The 21931-nt window shown below is 52.5% G+C and overlaps 1 protein-coding gene across 1 annotated transcript in view; it reads right to left on the bottom strand.

Moving 5' to 3' along the window:
- TCERG1L (transcription elongation regulator 1 like) overlaps positions 1–21931 on the bottom strand; it is a 187285-nt gene that overhangs the window by 128546 nt on the left and 36808 nt on the right. Inside the window, exon 4 of the mRNA XM_057737160.1 lies at positions 21404–21586. Within this exon, the coding sequence (XP_057593143.1) occupies positions 21404–21586 (183 nt within the window). The remainder of the gene's footprint in view (positions 1–21403; positions 21587–21931) is intronic.

The following is a 21931-nucleotide window of genomic DNA, read 5'->3' as shown; positions in this document are numbered from 1 at the left end:
GAAGGCCCTCCAGGAAAGAGAAGAGGAACAGAATAGAAAAGCACAGTGAAGAATCTGAAAAAGATACTGGCAACACGTGTGAGAAAAGAAACACGGAACGGCAGGACGTCCAACCGAGGATGTAAGAAAGCCATGGCTTTATCCGGCATGATTTTAAGCAGTCTGAGGCGCGTCATGTATCTCTCTGGCTCTGATGATAACACGTTGTCCCGGGTGGTGGAGAACTATCTCCAGAACAGCATCTACTCGATTATAACATTGAAAATGTATTTATCTACTTATTTATTAACTTGTAGAACCAGTCTATGAATGAAGCCAGAAAATCTCCATGGTGCCTGTAGAAGATAATAATTATTAGCACCCTTGACCATGTGGAAGTGTAGCTGACCGAGATTAGGACTGGGAAGGCTGGCAAGGAGGTGACGAGGCTGACACCCTCATGTTATAAAAAAGAGAGTCACCACGTTAGGGAAGAAACTCACCATCTTATGGAAGAAGAATGGGAAGTTTAATTGTCTTATTTACCTATGATTTATTGAAAGAGTATTTAGTTTGGAATATCTAAGACAATATAAGCATCATTGTGTGGGACTGTGTAAGCGAGCTCTGTTCTCGAGGAGGCAGCGGTGGGAACGGACTCCTACTTGCTCACAGTGCCCTGTGTCCGTGCCCCTTGGACACCCTCCCACCCCAGCCCTCGCCTCGACCATTAGCCTGCATCGCCAATGGGACAGGAGCAAATGTGACACAGCAGAGACTTGAAAACTGCCTGCACACGAGGTTTGCCCCCTCTTGCTGCTCCTAGCATCCCACAACCCCATGTGGAAAATGCAGTCTCAGAGAGGAGGGCACGTGGCCCGTGGCCCTGCCTCCCAGCTGAAGCCAACAGACAGGCGTGTGGTTAGTACCGCCCTGGGTCGGCCGCCACGGGGCAGGACGGCAGCTGACTGTGATGCGCGAGGGCTGGGAGCAACAGAGGAACCACCCAGCTGAGCGCAGCCCCAAGTGCTGGCCCAGGGCATCGAGAGCTAAGTAAGTGGCGGCTGTTCTCAGCCGCTAGGTTTCGGGGTAGTTTATCAGGCAGCAGTGGGTGACAGTCACAGAACGCGGTATGAAAAGAGCTGCCACAGCAAAAACCTCAGATGCGTGGCACTTACATCAGGACCAGCCGGAAAGTGGATGCTGCTTCCTGTTATGCAGCATCGAAACAATCTGCAAGGACATGGCCTGTGGTCCCTCGGAAGATGGAAAATACACTCAGTGACCTGAGTCACTGACCTCGGAAGATGATTTCCCTGCAAAAGCCTGCAAGTGCCAGTCAGCCCCTTGTCTGCGGGTGATGAGACATGAGAAGAGAAAGACAAGCGAAAGGAAGAATCGTGCCGTTTGCAATTGGGATTGAGGGGGGCCATGACTTGCTGAGCTGGAAAAAGCAAACTTGCAGGCCTCCAGCTGATCCATGATCCTCAAAGTGGGGAAGCCTCAGCTAAAGACCCAATAAAAGGAGTTACTGTGACACACTTTGGTGAGAAACAAAGAGATAACCTCTGAACCACTTAGCCTGGCCGCTAGATAAAGAGGCTCCCAGGAAGCCTTGCAGGTGCAGACCTCCAGAAGCTGAACCCTGTAACTGCTCACAGATCTTTCTCAACAGAATACGCAGGTGTGGCTTTTGTTGAATCTGACTCATGGAAAACTCACAAAGTTTTAAGAGTGTTGTACCAACAGAAGAACTGCCTGCTTGAACCCAGCCCAAACGGCCGGCCCACAAAATCATGAGTTCCGTAACTGGTCACTCTTTTAAGCCACTACCCATGCTGGCTGGTTAGTCAGCAAAAGCTCACTTTTCCATGACACAGCCAGGGAGGACTAACCAAATTCTCCGTCCTTCATATGAATAGTTGTTCTCTAAAAGTGACAAGTCAAGAAATAAAACATCACCAGTCCAGGTACAACGGAAAAGTTAACTGGCAAAAATACAAAACTTAAAAGTAACGGCCATGGAAAGAAGCTGCCTCTGGGGTGAGGAGAGCAGGTCCCAGGGCAGGAGACCCTCACTCTTCATCTTGGTCTCCTGTCCCCATGTGCACAGATGCATGAGTGAAAAGACACGTGAACACTTGTGAAGTTAGAGCCGTGGGAAATGCCACAGACAGGAAGTGCTGGGGGAGTCACACCACAGAGCAGGCACACGCTTTATCTGGGGGTTCAGGGCACATGTCCACGTGAAAGGGGGACGTGGGCTCAAATCAGGCAGCCCCAGGGAGTGAACTGTGTAAAGTGGGAGGGGTGGTGTGGGGGTACCTGAAGGAGGCAGCCTGCAGAGACGATTTAAGGCGTGATGGGTGAAGGATACACGTTTAGTGTCACCATGATTTACAAAGTGGGGGCAGGAGGTACAATGAAAATTAAAGTTTGGCTGGGGAGCAGCCAGCTCTCACATGATGTCATGTCCCCTACCAGCCCAGCCAGGGCTTCAGGGTCAGGGTGTCCAGGTGTGCTGGGACGTCCTGGAAGAGTTCTGAAGATGACGGCTCTGGAGGGCTTCCTCCAGCTCATGGCCATTGAAATCATGGTGCAATGTGAGTTTACTTTCCCTCTGGACAGAGTCATCTGAGTGACCTCAGTAGCACTATAGACTAAAGGGCCCAGGTGTCCCCAGACCCGCTCACAGACTACTGATGCCCTTCTCCCAGCAGGTGGGGGAACCATGAAAGACCTTGTGCATCTCAGCCCTCATGAGCACAGCTGGGGCCAGATGCCTTCCTGCCCAGGACGCTCTGGCTTTGGGGCAGCAGGAGGGGAGCAGGAGGAGCTGCGGAGATTATGAGAAGAAGCAGGTCCTGCAAGGGGACCCAGGAGAGAGAGATCCCCTTCAGGGCCGTTGTGGTGGCACCTGGAAAAAGCCATGTTCCAGCCCCAGAGACGGGGATGCACTGGTGGCATCACCATCGACCAGGCCCGGACCCAAGGGGGACTCCCTGGAAACGAGCCTCACTTAGTCCCACCCTCCCGATCAGAGAGATCGGGGCTCCTCAGTGACGCATCCGCGCTGACGAGAGGCCAGCAGGACCTCGTGCTTTCTCAAAGGGGCCTCATTGGCATTTCTGCCCCGGTGTGCGGAGCAGGGCATGACAACCCACCGCACACTGGAGAAAGTGTCGGTGGGACGTAACTGCAGAGGCAAGTGAGGGGAGGCTGCAGGAGTGACATTAATTACAGCATTTAATCCATTAGGCAGTGCTGCCAGCTTAACCTCCTCGGAATTCTCTGAGTTCATCTATGATTAATTATTTTTGGAAATAACAGCCGACATCATAGCTTGTTAATAGGTTAAAAAAAAAAACCCGAGAGGTTTATATCGGCTTCAGCTTCCACCGTGAAGAGAAGTCTGGGGTCCCGAGAGATGTGGTGAATGCAGGGCGTGGAGAGAAGAGTAGGGTAGTGGGCAGGCTGGAAAGGGGGCAGAGGCGGGGGCTGGAGGGGCAGGTCTGCCTGCCAGGCCAGGACCCGACGCACAGCTGGGGCGGCACTTGGGCTGCAGTGCGTGCCTGGTCCTGGAGAGAGTGGGCACGTCGGGCAGAGGGAGCCTAGGGGCTTCGCCAGCAGCAAAGGGGATGGTGGAGCAGTGGGAAAGTTGGGGGGGGTGTCAGTGAAAGTCCCCTCCTCGCCCTCCTCTGCCTTCATGCACCGTCCCGCTCTGAGCACCGCAGGCAGGGCCGCCACGGGCTGGCACCTGACTTACACGCTGCAGGGACAGAGTCACCAGAACCCTGTGTTCACACACAAATGGGATCTCCCTTCCCCGACACCCTTGGCACCCATGCTCAGGAGCCCGGGTCCCAAGAGTTCCCAAGTTCCTGGGTGTGCAGAGAGGCAGGTACGCGAGTTCTTCCAACATGGCGCACGGATAAAACCCAGCACCATCTCAGGCAGAGACAGAAACATGAATTACGCACGTGTACAGCCAAGAGCCCACGCACACCCACGCCACAGCGCACACACCACACACACAGCGACGGGCACGTGGTCACTAGAGGAGCACCTAACGCCACGTGACTCAAAACTACCTTATGCCGGGCTGGGGCCAAGTGTCTCATGTGTGTAATTTGTTTCAATTAATTACTAGAAACTGTTACATATCTGAGAGTGTGCGTGAGCTTTCTTGTGCGGGGTTATCACAGGCTGAGATGTGCGTGTACAGATCAGCCCGTCCACGGGGCCTGCGTTTATCCCCTGCTCCCTCCGGGGGCCCCTCCCCTAAACGACCTCACACACCCACAGCCCCGCCGGACAGGTCCCTGGGACGTGGAAACAAGATAGGGTTTATGAGGCAGAGGAGTTTACAACTTGATGAGAAGGACGAGACGGGACACAAATGGTGAGAGGAAGCTGGAGAGAATGAAACTCTCCCCAGAGGAGAGCAGGTCCGGAGGCTTCAGGACAGACCCTCTTTGATGCCTCTCCCCGCGTCCACCCTGTGCAGGTTCCCCGGGTCTGTGCGTGCGCTGTTTCCCTAGTGGCTCCCAAATCCGCCCCTCCCTCCGCCCCCACCAGCACCGGCACTGGGCACCAGGCCTCCAGCCTCGGCCCAAGTCACACCCACACACAGCCCACACACTCATTCCCTCACACACACCCTGGGACACACACCTGTGCACACGTTTGCACACAATCACAAATCTGTGCGAGTCGCTGAGCGAACCAGAGGATACATTACGGATTCCAGATAGAAATGCCAGGTCCTCTGATGCCTATAATCTCTAAAATGCGTAGGAAAGGCTAAGGCAGTTCCTGGTTCTGGGTCACACACAGGGAACGAGTGTGAGGTTTCCATCCTGAAGGGACACTGACGCGGAGGCTGTGGACACGCGTCCCCCGGCCGCATCTTCATCCTCTGAGCAGGAGGAGTGAGGGCCCCGAGCCTCTAGGGCCCCGCTTCCTCCTGGTCTTCACCACACGGGAGCAGACATCGCACACGAGGCCAGCATCCTCCTCCCGCTTACAGGGTCCGGCACTGCCCAGGCCGACACCACCCTGCCTTTGAGTCCTCTCCCCCCACCCCCAGCCCTCCATCCAGCAGACCCACCGTCCCTCCTCCTGAATCCGCACCCTCCATCCCAGCGCCCTTTCCCTGATGGCAAGGACTTGGAACCTCGGGTGGCCAGACCAAGGCAGCAGGGCAGCGAGGCGTGTCCCCGGGATCACACCTCTCAGGGCCCGGGTGTCCCTTTCTGAAGGACCCCAGCCTCAGGAGTGACAACGGCCACAGTCATTACAGATTCGAAGCTACCAGGGAAGGGCTGGAAATGACTTGAAAACATATTTAAATGGAAAATCACTGAAATTAATGGTCTGACAGACCACTCCTGCCCTCCCTCCAGGAGGGATATTTAACCGCTGGGATCTGAAGTGGTTTTCACGTGTCACATTACTCCAGAGCGATGGGTACAGGAGACAGAAGGACGCACCGCAACTCCCTGCAAAGCCGTGCGCGGGAGGGAGTGAAATGGGGCTGTGCGTGCATTGGTTTTTCTGTGACAGTTTTATTAAGATGTAATTCACATACCACACCATTCACCCACTTAAAGTGTCCAAGGCAGTGGTGTTCGCTAGATGGTGTGCAACCATCACCACAAACAATTTTTTTTAATTTATTTATTATTTTTTGGGGGTATACCAAGTTCAATCATCTGTTTTTATACACATATCCCCATATTCCCTCCCTCCCTCAACTCCCCCCCCCCACCCTCCCTCGAGTCCCCTCCACCCTCCCCGTCCCAGTCCTCTAAGGCATCTTCTATCCTCGAGCTGGACTCCCTTTGTTATACAACAACTTCTCACTGGCTATCTGTTGTACAGTTGGTAGTATATATATGTCTGTGCTACTCTCTCACTTCATCTCAGCTTCCCCTTCACCCTCTGCCCCCTCCAAACCTCGAGTTCTCCAGTCCATTCTCTGCATCTGCGTCCTTGTTCTTGTCACTGAGTTCATCAGTACCACTTTTAGATTCCGTATATGTGAGTTAGCATACAATATTTGTTTTTCTCTTTCTGGCTTACTTCACTCTGTATGACAGACTCTAGGTCTATCCACCTCATTACATATAGCTCCATCTCATCCCTTTTTATAGCTGAGTAACATTCCATTGTAAATATATGCCACATCTTCTGTATCCATTCATTTGTTGATGGGCATTTTGGTTGCTTCCATGTCCTGGCTATTGTAAATAGTGCTGCAATAAACATTATGGTACAAGTTTCTTTTGGGATTATGATTTTCTTTGGGTATATGCCCAGTAGTGGGATTACTGGATCATATGGTAGTTCTATTTGTAGTTTTTTAAGGAACCTCCAAATTGTTTTCCATAGTGGCTGTACCAACTTACAGTCCCACCAACAGTGCAGGAGAGTTCCCTTTTCTCCACACCCTCTCCAACATTTGTTGTTTCCAGATTTTGTGATGATGGCCATTCTGATCTGTGTGAGGTGATACCTAATTGTGGCTTTGACTTGCATTTCTCTGATGATTAGTGATGTTGAGCATCTTTACATGTGTTTGTTGGCCTTCTGTATGTCTTCTTTGGAGAAATGTCTATTTAGGTCTTCTGCCCATTTGTGGATTGGGTTATTTGCTTTTTTGGTGTTAAGCTGCATGAGCTGCTTGTATATTTTGGAGGTTAATCCTTTGTCCGTTGTTTCATAGGCAACTATCTTTACCCACTCTGAGGGTTGCCTTCCAGTCTTGTTTATGGTTTCTTTCACTGTGAAAAAACTTTTAAGTTTCCTGAGGTCCCATTTGTTTATTCTTGATTTTATTTCCATGATTCTAGGAGGTGGGTCAAAAAGGATCTTGCTTTGATGGATGTCACAGAGTGTTCTGCCTATGTTTTCCTCTAGGAGTTTTATAGTGTCTGGCCTTACATGTAGGCCTTTAATCCATTTGGAGTTTATTTTTGTGTATGGTGTTAGGAAATGTTCTAATTTCATTCTTTTCCATGTAGCTGTCCAATTTTCCCAACACCACTTATTGAAGAGGCTGTCTTTTTTCCATTGTATATTCGTGCCTCCTTTGTCAAAGATAAGGTGCCCATATGTGTTTGGGCTTACCTCTGAGTTCTCTATTCTACTTCATTGATCTTCCTTTCTATTTTTGTGCCAGTACCATACTGTCTTGATCACTGTGGCCTTGTAGTATAGTTTGAAGTCAGGAAGCCTGATTCCACCAACTCCATTTTTCCTTCTCAAGATTGCTTTGGCTGTTCGGGGTCTTTTGTGTTTCCATACAAATCGTAAGATTTCTTGCCCTAGTTCTGTGAAAAATACCATTGGTAATTTGATGGGGATTGCATTGAATCTGTAAATTGCTTTGGGTAGTACAGGCATTTTCACTATGTTGATTCTTCCAATCCAGGAACATGGTATGTCCCTCCATCTGTGTGTGTCGTCTTTGATTTCTTTCATCAGTGTCTTAAAGTTTTCTGCATGCTGATCTTTTGCTTCCTTAGGCAGGTTTATTCCTAGGTAATTCTTTTTTGTTGCAATGGTGAATGGAAGAGTTTCCTTAATTTCTCTTTCTGCTCTTCCATTGTTAGTGTGTAGGAATGCAAGAGATTTCTGTGCATTAATTTTGTATCCTGCTACTTTACTAAACTCATCAATTAGTGCTAGCAGTTTTCTGGTAGAGTCTTTAGGGTTTTCTATATATAATATCATGTCATCTGCAAAGAGTGACAATTTTACTTCTTCTTTTCCAATACCACAAACAATTTCAGGATATTTTGTCACCCCCTCCAAGAAACCCCGGACCCACTAGCAGTCAATTCCCTTTCCCACCCAACACCCTAGGCAACCTCTAATCTCCTTCCGTCTCCACGGATTTGCCTGTTCTGCACGTTTCATGTAAATGGAATCATACAATATGTGGTTTTCGTGACGGGCTTCTTTCACTTAACATAATGTTTTCAAAGTCCATCCTTGCCGCAGACTGGGTCAGCGTGTCATTTCTTTCTGTAACATTCCATCGCTGGATAGAGCACACTGAATTTCCCCGTTCTTCCGCCGATGAACACCTGGGTGGCTCCACTCTGGGGCTGTCGTGAGTCATGCTGCTGTGAACACTTGTGTACAGTTTGGGGCGGACATATGTTTTCATTTCTCTTGCGTATACACCTAGAAGCAGAACTGCTGAGTCTTAGGGTAATTCGAAGTTTAACCATTTGAGGAACTGCTGGGCTGTTTTCCAGAGCGGCTGCCCCGTTTTGCATTCCCACCAGCAGCGCGTGAGGGCGCCAGCTTCTCCACGTTTTCACCAGCGCTTGTCATTGTCCATCTTTTCATTTCAGCCGTGGGGTAAGTATGAAGTGGTGTTTCACTGTAGCTTCGCTTTGCACGTCTTGACTAATGATGTTGAGCGTCCTGTCCCGTGTTTACTGGCCGTTTGTGTATCTTCTTCGGAGAAACATCTGTCAGATCCTTTGCTTAGTTATTAATTGGGTTATTTATCTTGCATATATCCAAGTCCAAAGGAAACTTTAACAAACATCATAATTCTACAACACGTGGAAAACGACAGCTACAGACACATAATAAACGCAGACCGGATGGTTTGGGCAGTGAGCACGAGCTCCCCTCTGTTAGACCAAGGCCTCCTATCAGTGTCCACACAGCCTCTCCAGGAGCAAGGGCAGAGCCTCAGAGACCACAAAACTGCTACTGAAGGATGCCTGAAGAGCCAAAGCGTCCCTGCCTCCCGCCCCTCAGCCGCTGTCCCTCGCACATCCGACCCCTCATCCCCTTTCTGCTTATTTTTCCCCAGATGCTGCCTTGAGAAAAACGAGTACAATAAAAATGAGAGCTTCTTGGATGCAATTATAAGGACATTTGGGCACAGTTTGAGATCTGTTCGGTGGGAGGTGGTTATTACACATACAAGTGGGGATGTCACGTGACATTTGGACTCACAAGTCTGGAATTGGGGGCGTGGTGGAAGCAGAAATTTAGGGGGGGCACAGTGAAGAGGTGACAGTTTAGGGTGATTTTATTGGAAGTTTTACCCATCAGCTCAGGAAGTTATATTAGAGAAAAAAAGTGTAGAAGGAGAAGGAAGGACCAAGGACTGAGGCCGGTTGGCTCCGTGTTTGGAGGCTGGGGGGTGACCAGAGGCACATGGGACAGACATGGGGAGGTGCCCCCCGGGAAGCTGGGGTAACCAGGCTCGTGGCGACCTGGGAGCACATCTAACAAGGGCGCATCAGGGAGGCAGAAGGGATTAACGCCGTCAGATGCCACGAAAGGTCAGGAACAGGAGCACAGAGAATGCACCACGTGGATTTAGGGGAATCTGAGCTGCTGCTGACCTCGATAACAGCAACTTCCCTGGGTGGAGAAGCCAAGATCTGCCTGGACTGAGCTCCAAAGGAAAACAGAAGGAGAGAAATTAAAACCAGGAACAGGCGGCTTACTTGGAGGAATGTTGTTTAAGGAAAGAGAGACGCAGACCAACGCTACAGGAAGAAACAGGGTCAGAGAAAACTCCAGACCTGCCTTCCCAGGTCGGCCCTGCTCAGACGGCCCCCGTGTGATGAAGGGGGTTTCTATTCGCTCAATTAGTTGCTCAGGACAAATCTTTGATGCCATCCTTGACTCCATCCTTCTCTCACATCCACAAGCATTCTGCCAACCAGCCTGCTGAGTGTACCTTTAATTCGGACCCCAAGTCGGACCACTCCCCAGCCCCATCACGATCTGCCTGGTCCAATCTCCAGTGTCTCCCACCCATGTCATCACGGCAGCCGCCTCCCTACTTGGCTGTCCAAAACAGAATAAACTAACCCAGTAAAGACTGCAGAAGATCCTTAAATACCCTTAAAAACAGGATTGATGTGAGAGCATTAAACCATGAAGATATTCACAAGAGCTGCCCCTGGTGTCCTGGCTGTGGTCTGCCCTGACCTTGGAAGGTGCCGGGCTCCTGCATCCCTGCACCTGGGTGCACAGACTCTGCTCTGTGGTCTCATGGCTCATCAGAGCCAGGAGTGTCTCAGGGGCAGACTCACCCTGGCATCTGATTTCACCGCTGAGGAAAGTAGCACCGCAGACAGAAGTGGATGGACCCCCTTGGATCTCAGAGCCCTTTAGAACGGGGTCCCCAGGCTAAAATCTTTTTCTGCCAAGATCCTTAATAGCATGGTGCTCTTTTGGCCAGGGCTTCTCCTGGCTCTGCACCCCAGATCACACTGCCACCCACTGTGGGCCCGGGACTTGGACCTCTGTAGACCCCTGCTTTCACTCTGCTTCTGCTGGTGGCCTCTTCTTATGTCCACAGGCATCTCCCTGTTGAACGGGCACTCACTGGACAGCCACCGTGTGCTGGAGGTCCCGCGGGCCGAGCCCAGGCCTGCACCCCTCTCAGCACAGCCGTCATCCGCTGCCTCACCTGGCCCGTGTGTCTGCCTGGCCACCGCCATCGCCCTGCCACCCAGGAGGAGAGTCGTCCTAACGGTCAAGAGAAGCCTGAGGGAGTCTGAGGGCCTCCTTCCCCAGCCAGCATCTCAGTACACTGTGAACCAAGGGAGTCCCTTTTACAAAAGCCCCCGTTTCAGAAGGTCCCCCGCTTACACACTGGATGGCACCCAGCCCTGCACCCACACTTGGTAAGAAAGGTCACAGCTGTGAACACACTCCATAGGTCCTCGTGACCCCAGCACTTCATCTTTGACTATTATGACCTTTAGAGATGTCAGGTCACAAAACCAACCACACCCCACCCCTCCTCACATCACTGGACCAGCGTGGCTCCCGGAGGGTCCACAGTCTGCAGGCTGCCCCACCACACTCCAGAAGCCCTCACCTCCCCAGGCTGCCAAGGGCCTCCTCCTGCGACCACGAGGACCCTCTCTGCCTCAGGGCTGTGTGTGGTGGGGGGCAGTTTTGGCCTTGGTGTGAAGTAGGCAGAAAGGCCAGGAAATTAGAGCTTTCAGGGGCTGCCCTCAAGCAAACACAGGCAGAGCTGGATGGGAAAGAGCCTAGCTTCTTCCGTGCTAGACCTTCTGCCACCTTATAGCTTCGGAGTCTCATACCCCATAGAGGCCCCCACTGCCCCATCACATGCCCCCTCCTCTACGCATGTTCATGTGGGATCTCCATCCCAGGGTCTGCTTCTGGGGCTACCCAAACTGAGACACCCTCCAGGTCCTGTGTACCTGGGCCAGCTTCCTGCAGGATGACCAGACCCCAAAGGGTGGGAATGCAGAGGACGCGGACCTGGTCCGATCCTGCTTGGGAAGGAAGGTTGCTTTATCGAGTGGGGGATGGAATGAATGCATCTACTTAAGAAAATTCAGATTTTTTTCCTACATGCTTTGCCCCCGAAGAGCCCACGGCCCTAAGTAGATCTGAGCAGGCTGTCCCTGCCACCTTAGCAAATACAACATCCCAATTAAAATAAAGAAAGACAAAGGAAAGCCATCCTCCAGGGTCACCCAGCATTTGAACATCAGCGATGCTGAGTGTGGACTCCGCAGGCTCCAAGGTGTTGTTTGAAGCCCAGGGTCTGTGAGTCCCAGACAAGAGTTGTCCTTTCCAGGGAAGGGGAACAATGGGATCCTTTTCAGCATAAGAAGCACATTCTATTCTTTTGGTTACTCTCACAATTTCAGTTCTTTCTTGAAAAGTCTCAGATGTACATAAGTTTTCCTTCTGCATGTGTAAATTAGTAGCCTACGTGCGGACATCTGCGGTCAGAACTTGGAAGGTGAGTCCCTGTTGGCTCCCCTGGTGATCCCCGACCTTGGCCTCCACCTGCCTGCACACCCCGGTGGCTGGTTTAGTGCGCAGCTGGCGAAAGCTGCGTCCTCCTCCTCCCTTTCAAATCTTTGCAGGACAGCAAGAGCAGTCAGGCCAGCAGCTGGACACCCGGGAGGACAGTGCCGTGCGGCCGCTCACAGAGTACTTCGGGCACTGCCCTCCTCCCCCGAAGAGAGCTCCGCTTGCAGAAAGCAGCTCACCCCGCCCAAGCGCCCAGACCAGACCCCGTGTGCCTGCGGCTTAACCACGTGCTTGAGCACGGGGCTGCCCGCTGACCTGACCAGGGTGGAGAGCAGGGAGCTTTCCCGGGCTGGCCACGGTGGGCAGGGCAGCGTGTGGTCTGGACCATTTACGCAGCTCTTCCCTGGACGATCACACTCTTTCTGTGTCCTGAAGCAATGGGCTCCCCTTTGCCTCATCTCCTGGGATCCAGGCCTCCCTGGCTCTGAGGCTCCGCCCACCCAGGGACCAGTGGGACATAAACACCAGGCACGTGGATGGTCCAGGCTCCTCCCCAGCTCACGCTTGAGCGCACGGTGATAGGCGATCCTGGGCGAGTTCCCAGCCCCAGGCGAGGTAAGCCCCCAGGTGGGGGCCGTTTGGGGCTTGTGCCTTTAACTCTCCTTTACACTGAACGGCCCAGAGCATTGATGTCCTCCCTCCAGCAGAGAGCAAACGAGATGTAGCTGATGCCACCTTCCGTGGCCAGGGGTGGGACCACGCGTGCCCACGTCTCCCCAGGTGAGACTGAGCCGCTGTGCTCGGGGAAACGTAACACTACCTTTAAGAGGAAGGGTACTGCAGGACGACTCTTTCTTTCTTCAGCCAGTAGGACTGTATTTACACGGCAGAGAACAGGAAAAGACCATATTCTCTACACGATGTACAAACAGGGAGGGGACTATTTTATAAAGTGATTTAGTTGTAACATTCCAGCCTAGCTTGACCGATGGAAGTGACTGCACTTCCTCTAGTGGCCGAGGCTCCCATGCGGGAAATACCCTCGGAGCTGGCCTAAGTGCTGAGCAGGGAAGGAGACAGCCCGGTGGCCCGGCCCCATGGACGTTCAGCATGGGGAGACGAAGGGTAAACATGCGAACAGCTCACTGTCAGTTATATGACAGGTGAGACAAGGACAGGACAGGAGTTTGAGGGCTGGAAAGGTTTTGGCGGACCGAAGTGGTCAAGGCAGCCACCATGGACAGGACCGGCTCTCAGCTCGACTTCCAGTGAGAGGTTGGGGTGTGAATGGAGTGAGAGGAGAGGCCATGAAAGGGCCAGCTGGGAGCCCAGCAGTGAGTGTGTAGGTGGCAGTTCTAACATCCCTTCCTGACTCCTTTCTGAGGGTCCTCCCAGGGGCATCCTTTCCATATGCCTTTTCTCACGAAGGTGGTCCAGCAGCCTGGCCCTGGATGAGCTCAACCTGGGCTGGGACAAGGTGCCAGAGGGAGCCTGGGTCCCCAGCACAAAGTGGGGGCTCCGTGCTGCTGCCGGCACCTCCCCCATCAGTCCCCCCAAATGGAAGATGCTCTGTGCATCCGAGTTTGCTAAGTCTCATCCCAAGAACGCTGGGAGCCCAGGAGACACACGGGTGGTGAACTGAATCTTGGACAAGATTCACAGCCTAAGTTCGAGCACAGCCGTTCTTAAACACATCAGGGGACGGGAGGCAAGTGGCGAAAGCCAGCGTTGCCCAGGATCTCCTCCCAAGCAGCGCCCTCGCCCCTCTGCTACCCACAGTGGCTGGCGGCACAGCTTTCAGCTGACTTCTTAAGGAAACGAGGCGCTTGCATGCTGTCAGGTAGGTAAGCTCGCCCTCTTAGCCATGGGTGTCTATAAACCGCAAACCACTGATAGGACATTTCAATAGCGCGTAGCTTCCTTAGCTAAAGTTTCCTAAGCACTCATTTCTTGTTCAAGTGACCCAGCATCTCAGGCAGGGTGGATGCTGTTGACTCTGTCCTGGTGTCCTTGCCCTTCCTTAGCTGTTCTCCACAGCCGGAGCTGCCAGAGGACCGGGCACCTTGAGGATGCTTGTTCAAGCAGCTCCACGTGGGCTCCAGAAGTTTAAGCACCAGGAGCAAAAGGCCAGCTCCCTCCCTGACTCGGGCCAGTGAATAAATACAGATCATACACTCCTACCAGGTCGAGTCCTCTGTGTGGCCCTGATCTTACTGATACACCAAAGGGGTCTGCTTAGGAATTAAGACCAAAGCACCTGGGCCTGAAGATGCTCCCAGATGCTTCCTGGACCACGGCCTCCAGCGAGTGCACATCAGGGCATCTCGTCCCCTCCCGCATCCTCAACCAGATGCTCTGGATACTGTTTCCAGTGGTGCTGTTATCACAGATCAGATGAGAGAGCCCAGCCAGAGAGAGGGCAGCTGCTCTCGTTACAGCGAACTCGCCAAGAGCAGGCTCTGGCTTGTGGCTGTAGCAACAGGACCGAACACAGCAACCAAGCCACCTGAAGGGAGCTCTCCATGAAAGCGACAACCGTCGGGGCTCCTTCCTCTTTCCTCTGTCTGCAGATCAACCTGCGTTCTCAGTCCTTCCAGGGTCTCTTCTAAAAATGGCCCACCTGGAAGCATTCAGACCCGCCCCAGGGATCAGACCACAGGCATCACTTGTGTGAGTGTGGCCTGGCCACCCTCTCTGCCTGGGCTGCTTACAGATGAATTTGGCCAACGTCCCTATAGCACCAGCAGCACGGCCAGAGTCCTGGTCGTCAGGTCATGGGTTTTAGCATGGTGACTCTATGGCTGATTGTGAACCCTGGGAGGGACTGATGGCAGGAGGGACTGATAGTGGGAGGGGTTGATGGTGATGCCTAGGGCAGGAGGGCAAGGCCCTTGGGAAAGGGGGCTGAGCTCTAGGCTTGCTCTGCCCTTTGTGGCTTTGGAACTTAGGTAAGGAGGTCGTCATACACCTTCCACTCTGTTCCCCCAGTTTAAGGAAAGGGATCAGCTGCACAGGGTCCAAGAGCTTTTTCAGGGTGAAAGTTTGGGGTTCCAGGACCTGCCAGTCTTCAAGGATGTAGCAGCTGGGGGCTGGCCACTCTTCTGAAGTCCTTCACAAAGGAGCCTGGTTTTCTGCCGGGCGTCCTGACTGGACGTCCCGATCAATGTGGAGATGGAGAGCAATGCCGGCAGCCAGGTTCCGGGGCTGCGAGACGCCCTGGCGTGTGGATAATCACTCTGATTCTCACCTTGGTTGCGAGGACTGAGCCGGGTGAGGGGTGGGGGGTGCAGGACGAACGTTTTCAAGCAGGCGGGTCCCCCTCCTCTCTTTCATAGAGAACACGGGGAGCAGACATCCTCCTTCAGCAGAGTCAAGGGGAGATGGCTTTGCCCCAAGCACTGACCTTGGCACTGAACTCTTGGTGAATAGGACACGGAGGCCCCTGTCGGCCTGGATCTCACACGGCGGGTGGGTGGAGGGCAGTAGAGAGAAACAGGCCGGAAGCAGACACCGAGATGATTCCAGACAATGAGGAACGGGAGGAGATGGAGGTGATTCCTGAGGGTCCTTTAGGATGGGAGAGCAGGGGCACTCCTCAGCGGGGCCTGAACGATGGAGGAGAGTCTCTAAGCAGGGCGACGGTCAGAGCAAAGGCCCGGCAGCAGCCAGGCTGGACGTGTCTGCGGCTTGGTGGGAAAGGGAGAGTGGTAGGAGCGGCAGAAGAGCACAGGCGGGGTCCCAAAAGGGGGTCCCAGAGACTGTGGGGAGAAGTCTGAGCTTCGTTCTAAGCTCTGCGGGAGACAGTCATCCAGAGTCTTCAGCGGGTAAAGGCTTGGCCTCAAACAGCTCCTGATAGAGGCGGGTGGGAGCAGAGGTTGAGTGCAGCAGCCTCAGCTGAGAGATAGTGTTGGTTTGGACAAGGAAGTCGGATTTGAGACGCGGGTTGGGAAGGATGACAGCGCTGGTGGATGGGTGTGAGGTTATCAGGCAGAAGGAGGAACCAGGAGGACCCCGGGGCTGGGCTCAGGCACTGGGCAGACTGGGTACCGTTTATGAATTAGAGAGTGCTGGTGGAGGAGGGGCTTCCCCTGAAGCCTACGGGAGAAACCAGTTCCTCCGCTTTGTTTTGTTTTATGAGCAGGACCGTGGGTAGGAAATCAGCACTGCTGTTATAGAAAAGTGCAGCTCGAGGTATCCATCCGTCAGAAAGTGCAGGTGTCCAGTGGGAAACCGGGTCTATCAACCTAGGGCTCGGGGGGAAACGGGGCCTGAGATAACGTTGGGATTAGTTATTACCTAGGATAAGAGCTCTTGGGACACTGGAGAGAGAGGGTCCCGCACACCCCAGATTCTACAGGTCTGTGCAAAGGGTCCCCCCCACCCCAGACCTGGGAGGGCTCTCAGAAGTTGAGGAAAGTGCTTCTAAAAGGGAGGCAGAGGGCAACTGGGCCTGACATTTCAGAAAACAGCCCAGATGCCCCCGACAGCGGAATAGACATTTCATCGTGTGGATTCAGACAAACCAGCACAGGCGGCACCACCGTGAACGGGACTGCGTTACCACTGCAAGCATCCGCGGGGACTTTACAAAAAAAATACATCATTTTGAGCAAAAAAAGGCCATCACGGAAGAACGCAGGAACTATGATTACATTTATGTAAAGTTCAAAAAGCGTCTCGACTGTGAAATACATTGTTTAGAAACCATGCTTATGCGTAAACATATTTCTAAAAACCAGCACAGCGCGATTGGCACCTGTCCGGGAGAGCAATTATTCCTGGGGAGGGTCGAGGCTCCCAGGAGCGCTGGGGGGGGCCAGGAACGTCTATTTCCTGGGCTCAGTGGGAGGGACTTGGGTGTCTATTGTGCCAGCGTCCTTTATCCTCGGCGCAAACATAGCTGTGCCTTTGTGTGCACGGTGGATTGCCAATTTCTCTTTTCAAAGGAAGAGGGAATTGGAGCTCACCGTGCAGGCGGAGAAAGCAGCTCCAGCAATGGGAGTTTCTCAGGGAGGCGGCAGCAGGCAGGTCGCAGGAGGACTCTTCTCCACGGACAGCGTAAAGCCGGCTGACTCGCTGATACGAGGGATTCACAGCTGGATCCCCGTTTAGACAATTCTGCACCAACGTGGCCCAAACGTCACAACGCCTGCTCGACTATTCGTATCTTGCATCCGTAATATGAGTTCACCTGAGGGTAACAAACTATACAGCATCCTTTTTTGTTTGTTTAAATCCAATAATTTTTCTGCTGAAAGCAGCTCATTCTCTCCTTTAGGAACACACATGTCTTTCGCACAGAAGCCAGCTGAGTCTCAGGCACTCTGGGCTGTAAGTAATTTGTTGCAGCAGTATTTTCGTCTCTACAAATCTCCCAAATGTTAATATGTGTTATGACATTTTTGATTATGGTGGAGGAGGAAACAATTCCTGGATAAGGAGAGAAAAGGCCGCATCCCCCAATGGCTGGGTTACTGTGGTTACAGAGGCTGTTTCAGCATCCGCGGATTCCGCTGACGGGATGAGCGGACAGCCCCGCGGAGGCCGCGTGGCGAGTCTGGCTTGGCGACTTTCCTGCCTTGTTGTGTAGCCTGGCTGGTAAGTTCCTGACAGAGAAAAGAAGAGTCGCTTCCCAGCTGTCCTGGGGCAGGACAAAATGTTAAATGTAGACCATTAAATGGTCTGGAAGCAAAAGAACAGGTGGTAAATGGCTTCCCAGGCAGATGGTACTCTTTAATAGTTGTATTTGCTAGTCACTTGCTGTACTGGAGACCACGGCTATCACTCATATTTTACCTTGTTCACTTGAATGTTCACTTCAAACGGTGGGCAAAGTTTTAAACATAGCGACCATCCTTCTTAAAATAGAATCACCTTCTCTATTGCATCAAACGCGGGCAGACGCCGCGTGGTGTTTGCATCCTCCTGGATGTGGGCGCCCACCTCCCACTTCCCCCAGACATCGAGGGGGCAGCTGAGGGAGTGCAGGTCTGGAGGGATCCCGCCTGGAGAAGGCCAGGAAGGCAGTTCCGTTCCCTCGGACAAATCCTTCCGCACATCTTCCGTTCTCCTTTGATGAACTCCACGTTCTCCTTAAAAACTAAGAAACAGATAGGATACAAGATATGCTTTCCCCCCAAAGTGCTCCTTCTATAACCTGAAATTCCAAGGCTTCAAGGAACAATTGGGAGTGAGGCAAAGTGGATTAGCTGAGAGCTGCTGGAAGCAAATGAAGAGGAGGGCACCCCCCCCACCCCACCCCTGTCTGCTCATCCACCTTCAACCTCTGGCTCCCAACCCACGTCTGAGTGCCCTCCGAAGAGACCTCTCCAGGTGAACCCTCTGCTCTGCCCACCCTTCCCTCTACCTCGTGCCCGATGCAGGAGCAAGCATGCGAAAAACGGCGTTAGAGATCACGTGAACAAGTGGAAGAGGCTGACTTCATCCCATGGAGGTCTCCCATATGGAGACTGGACCCTGAGGTCCGGGGAACTGCTGGAGAGCCTCTGCGCCTGGAGCCGCTGCAGGCTGTGCAGGGACAGGACGCCAGGACCCGCCAGCAGGTGACTCGCAGGCCGGGAAGAGGGCAGGCGAGGGGACAGACTGCCACGAGCATGAGGCCAGCGGGAGGCCCCAGTGCGCACTGCGTCCCGTGCAGGAGCAGCGGCAGCGCCTAACTTGGCTGCCTGCGTCAGCAACGCTCTGCAAGAGAAAACCCACTCTCCGATGGAATTTGGAACGGGTCAAGGGGTTCTTCAAATTGGGTGTCTTATTCAAAATCCTAAATCTCATTAAAGGCATATGATTCAGCCACTCTCACGGCTGATCTTCTCTCCAGCACTGAGCCTCCTTCCTTTGGGTCCTTCAGTTACCGGATCACAACTTCTTTGTACACCAATCCTGGTTTCCATGGTTTAGGTGGATGCCTAGAACATGAACTAGGGTTTCTCCATGGAGGCCCTACTAACATTTGGGGCCAGATAATCCTTTACCACGGGGGCTGTGCTTGGCTGTCAGATGTGTAGCAGAATCCCTGGTCTCTACCCACTAGATCCCAGTAGCAACCCCCAAGCTTCAATGACCAAAAAATATCTCTGGTCATTGGCAAATATCCCCTGAGGACAGAACTGCCCCCAGGTGAGAACCATAGAGCCAAACCACAGTAGGGCTCCTGAGGTTACCCGGCGTTTATCACTAAGACTACGGTGTAAGTAAAATAGCCCAACTCACTTATCTAAAATGGGAATTCTTATCTCCTGAATAAAAACAGGATTGTTCATCTTAGGTAAATTGAAGTTCATGTGCTTTTATAAAATCAGTTTACATAAGGAGCAAAATTCCCAAAGACGTGCGTTTTTCTTAGCTGATGAAGTCTCTTTTGCTTTCGATGCTGTTCTACCCCCTCGGCCCCCCTCCCCCAACCGGCCCGCCTTTCTCCTATCCCTCCCCCTCCCCCATCCACCTGTTTCGAGGCAGGTTAGGGATTTCTGAGCAGAATACCTGGACCTCCACTGAGAATCAGGACAGTCCACTCTCAGTCTCACTGGATCTCATTCCATGGGGCTACTGACAATGGTTAAAAAAACCAGCTCTGATGGACTGTCTCCTCTCAGTCTCCTTCAAGTCTTGGTTTTCAGAAAGTTTTCAAGGGAAATCCTGCAAAGGGTTTCATCAGGGGCCTGGCCAGTCTCTCTCAAATGCCTTCTGCTAACATGAAGAGGAGAGAGCCAGGGCAACCCAACTAGGTGGGTGGGTGGTCCTCCCTCCCAAAGAACCCCTTCCAGGGGCAGCCCTGGCAGAACTACATCCACCACTGATGCCTGGGATTGGCCAAAGGGCTCAGGGACTGCCCACCAGGCTGAGGTCATTGGTCCAGACCCGCAGCCCCGGTTTCAACCCCTGTAGTGACCGGGGTTTTCAGATCCAACGGACCAGCGCCAGCACAGCAAAGGCCGTTTCAGAAGCCACCTGCCGGGTGTGGCCCCTCATCTCCAGACAGCCCACTTTGGCAGTTTTCTACGAGACAGACCGCATGGGTGCTGTCATTTCTAAGTGAATACACATTATGACAGATTTGACTGCAGAGCCTTATCAAATACTAACGTGGAAAGACGCCTAATGACGATGTCACTTTATAAATCATTTAAGACACATGAAGAGCGAAGCTGCCCCTGGGGTACACAGGGTTTGGTCTGGGGTTCTTTCTAAGATTAATTTGCTCAGAAAATAGTAAGTCATCCTTAATAAATGCCAGTGGACTGATGGATTTTAACCAGAATCTTGACACAGCTGTACATTTTGTTCCACACAAGAGATTACCCATGTGTTCTATTTATTTTCTCCATCACACCCTAAGTGCGTGTTCACTCACACACTGAAATAGAAATAAGATTTTGTTTTTGAGAATACAAGGTTCTGTCGACCAACTAATTTACCAAGTCAACACAGAAACACGGAAGCCAAGGTCCAGTGTTGAGAAGACCACATCAGATTAACTAGGAACAAAACCAGAAAACCAAAAACACCCCCAGACTGGAAAGTAATGAAGCCAGGTTAATCTGTTCCTACCATGAAAAAAAGACATTTGTCTCACAATCTGGTGATGTTTCTATCACCAATAACCTAGCAACTGATGATATGATACTAGTATACAATTCTAGGATTAACTCTAGTGTAGAATTAATGTCATAATTCCATAGAACTTCTATCCAAATCTTAGTGTATCACGTGAAAAACTGAAACTCAAGTATTAGTACTGGCTCCCAAGACTCCAGTACTTACTAAATGTCATTCCAAATCAACACTGTTTTTGCGACAGTTAAGGACAGACCCAAACACACACTCTCCAAGCCGGCTGGGACACAGGGTGCGCTGGTGACAGTTAGCAGACGAGCACGTACAGCTGAGAACATGTTTGGACAACAGAGTTGCAACCAATCCAGGAGCAGCCCTTCCACCTCCCTCCTGAGTCCCTCATCCCACATCTCAGCATCTCTCACAATACCAGAATGTCTGCCAACCCGGCCACCGCCCCAGGACTTAGGACAGTACACCCGTCACGCAGATGAACTCAACACCTTGGTGGCCACCCTGCCTCTCATCCTCAGCCACGTGCTTTGGTGGACCTCCGCACAGGTCCTGCCATGCTGGGTAGGAGCCCAGCCCGTGTGTTCAGAGCAGGCCCGCTGGCCAGCCCAGGAGGGATGGCTCAGGGAGAGCCCCGTGCAAGTCTGAGCTTTGTGCTTTTTTGTTTTATTAACTCAGATGCTTCACTGTTTTCCATCATGTTGCCTTTGCATCTTCCAAGCCCCACGTAAGAGAATTTGAAATTTCTCGGTCATGTGCATCGCTCCCCGTGAAGAGTTAGTGAAGGCATGTCTCGCTTCTTCAAACAGAAACTTTACACTTTCTTTATGGCAGAAAAAGCCCAGGCAGACTAACATGACCTTGGTCAATGGAACTGAGGTCCATCTGCGTGGTCTGAGGATAAGCAAACCAGGGAAGCCCTCCCAATGCCCCCAGCACGAGAAGCCAGGAAACCATGAATCTGGGAGCCAGCAGGTCCCTGCCTTGGTTGCCACTCTGTGGACTCTGAACCAGCCCTAGGCTCTGAGAGAGCGGGCTGTGTACTCACCAGAGAAGGGGGTGGTCCGTAGCGGTATTTTGATGGGCGCCAGGGTGAGGAAGTGGCAGGGCTGCACACTCGAGGGGGATGGGCCCCCAAGCCCCTCGGGATCCAGGGAGACCATGGCGGTGGCAGCTGCGATGGCAAAGGTGGGGCCACTGCCGACGGGCTTAAGGCTGTTGTGACAACCACCTGCAGAGGGGGGACAGGGAGGTGAGCACGGGACGCCCGGTATCCGCTGGAGATGATGCCATTTCCTCACACAACATACGAGCACCCAGGAAGCAAGTGTGGCAACCCCTTTCCTGGAAGCCCACACCCTGGGCCACTGTCCCCAAAATGAGTGTGATGAGCTTTCAGCCCACCCAAATGTCACCTGTGCACAGAGCTGTGTGCTGGCCCAAGGCTCACAGTCACCAGGGGACATGCCTGCCTCAAAGAGAAGGAACTTTGCCGCAGCTCACCATAGGACACTCAGGAAACAAAGCCGATTGTATAGTCATTTCCATCTCTACACTATACAGCCGCTCCATCAAC

This window comes from Hippopotamus amphibius, chromosome 5 (genome assembly GCF_030028045.1).
Source record: "Hippopotamus amphibius kiboko isolate mHipAmp2 chromosome 5, mHipAmp2.hap2, whole genome shotgun sequence".
NCBI classification, from domain to species: Eukaryota; Metazoa; Chordata; class Mammalia; order Artiodactyla; family Hippopotamidae; genus Hippopotamus; species Hippopotamus amphibius.
Note: the sequence above shows the minus strand (reverse complement) of the source record. Positions and strands in the feature narration are given on the sequence as shown.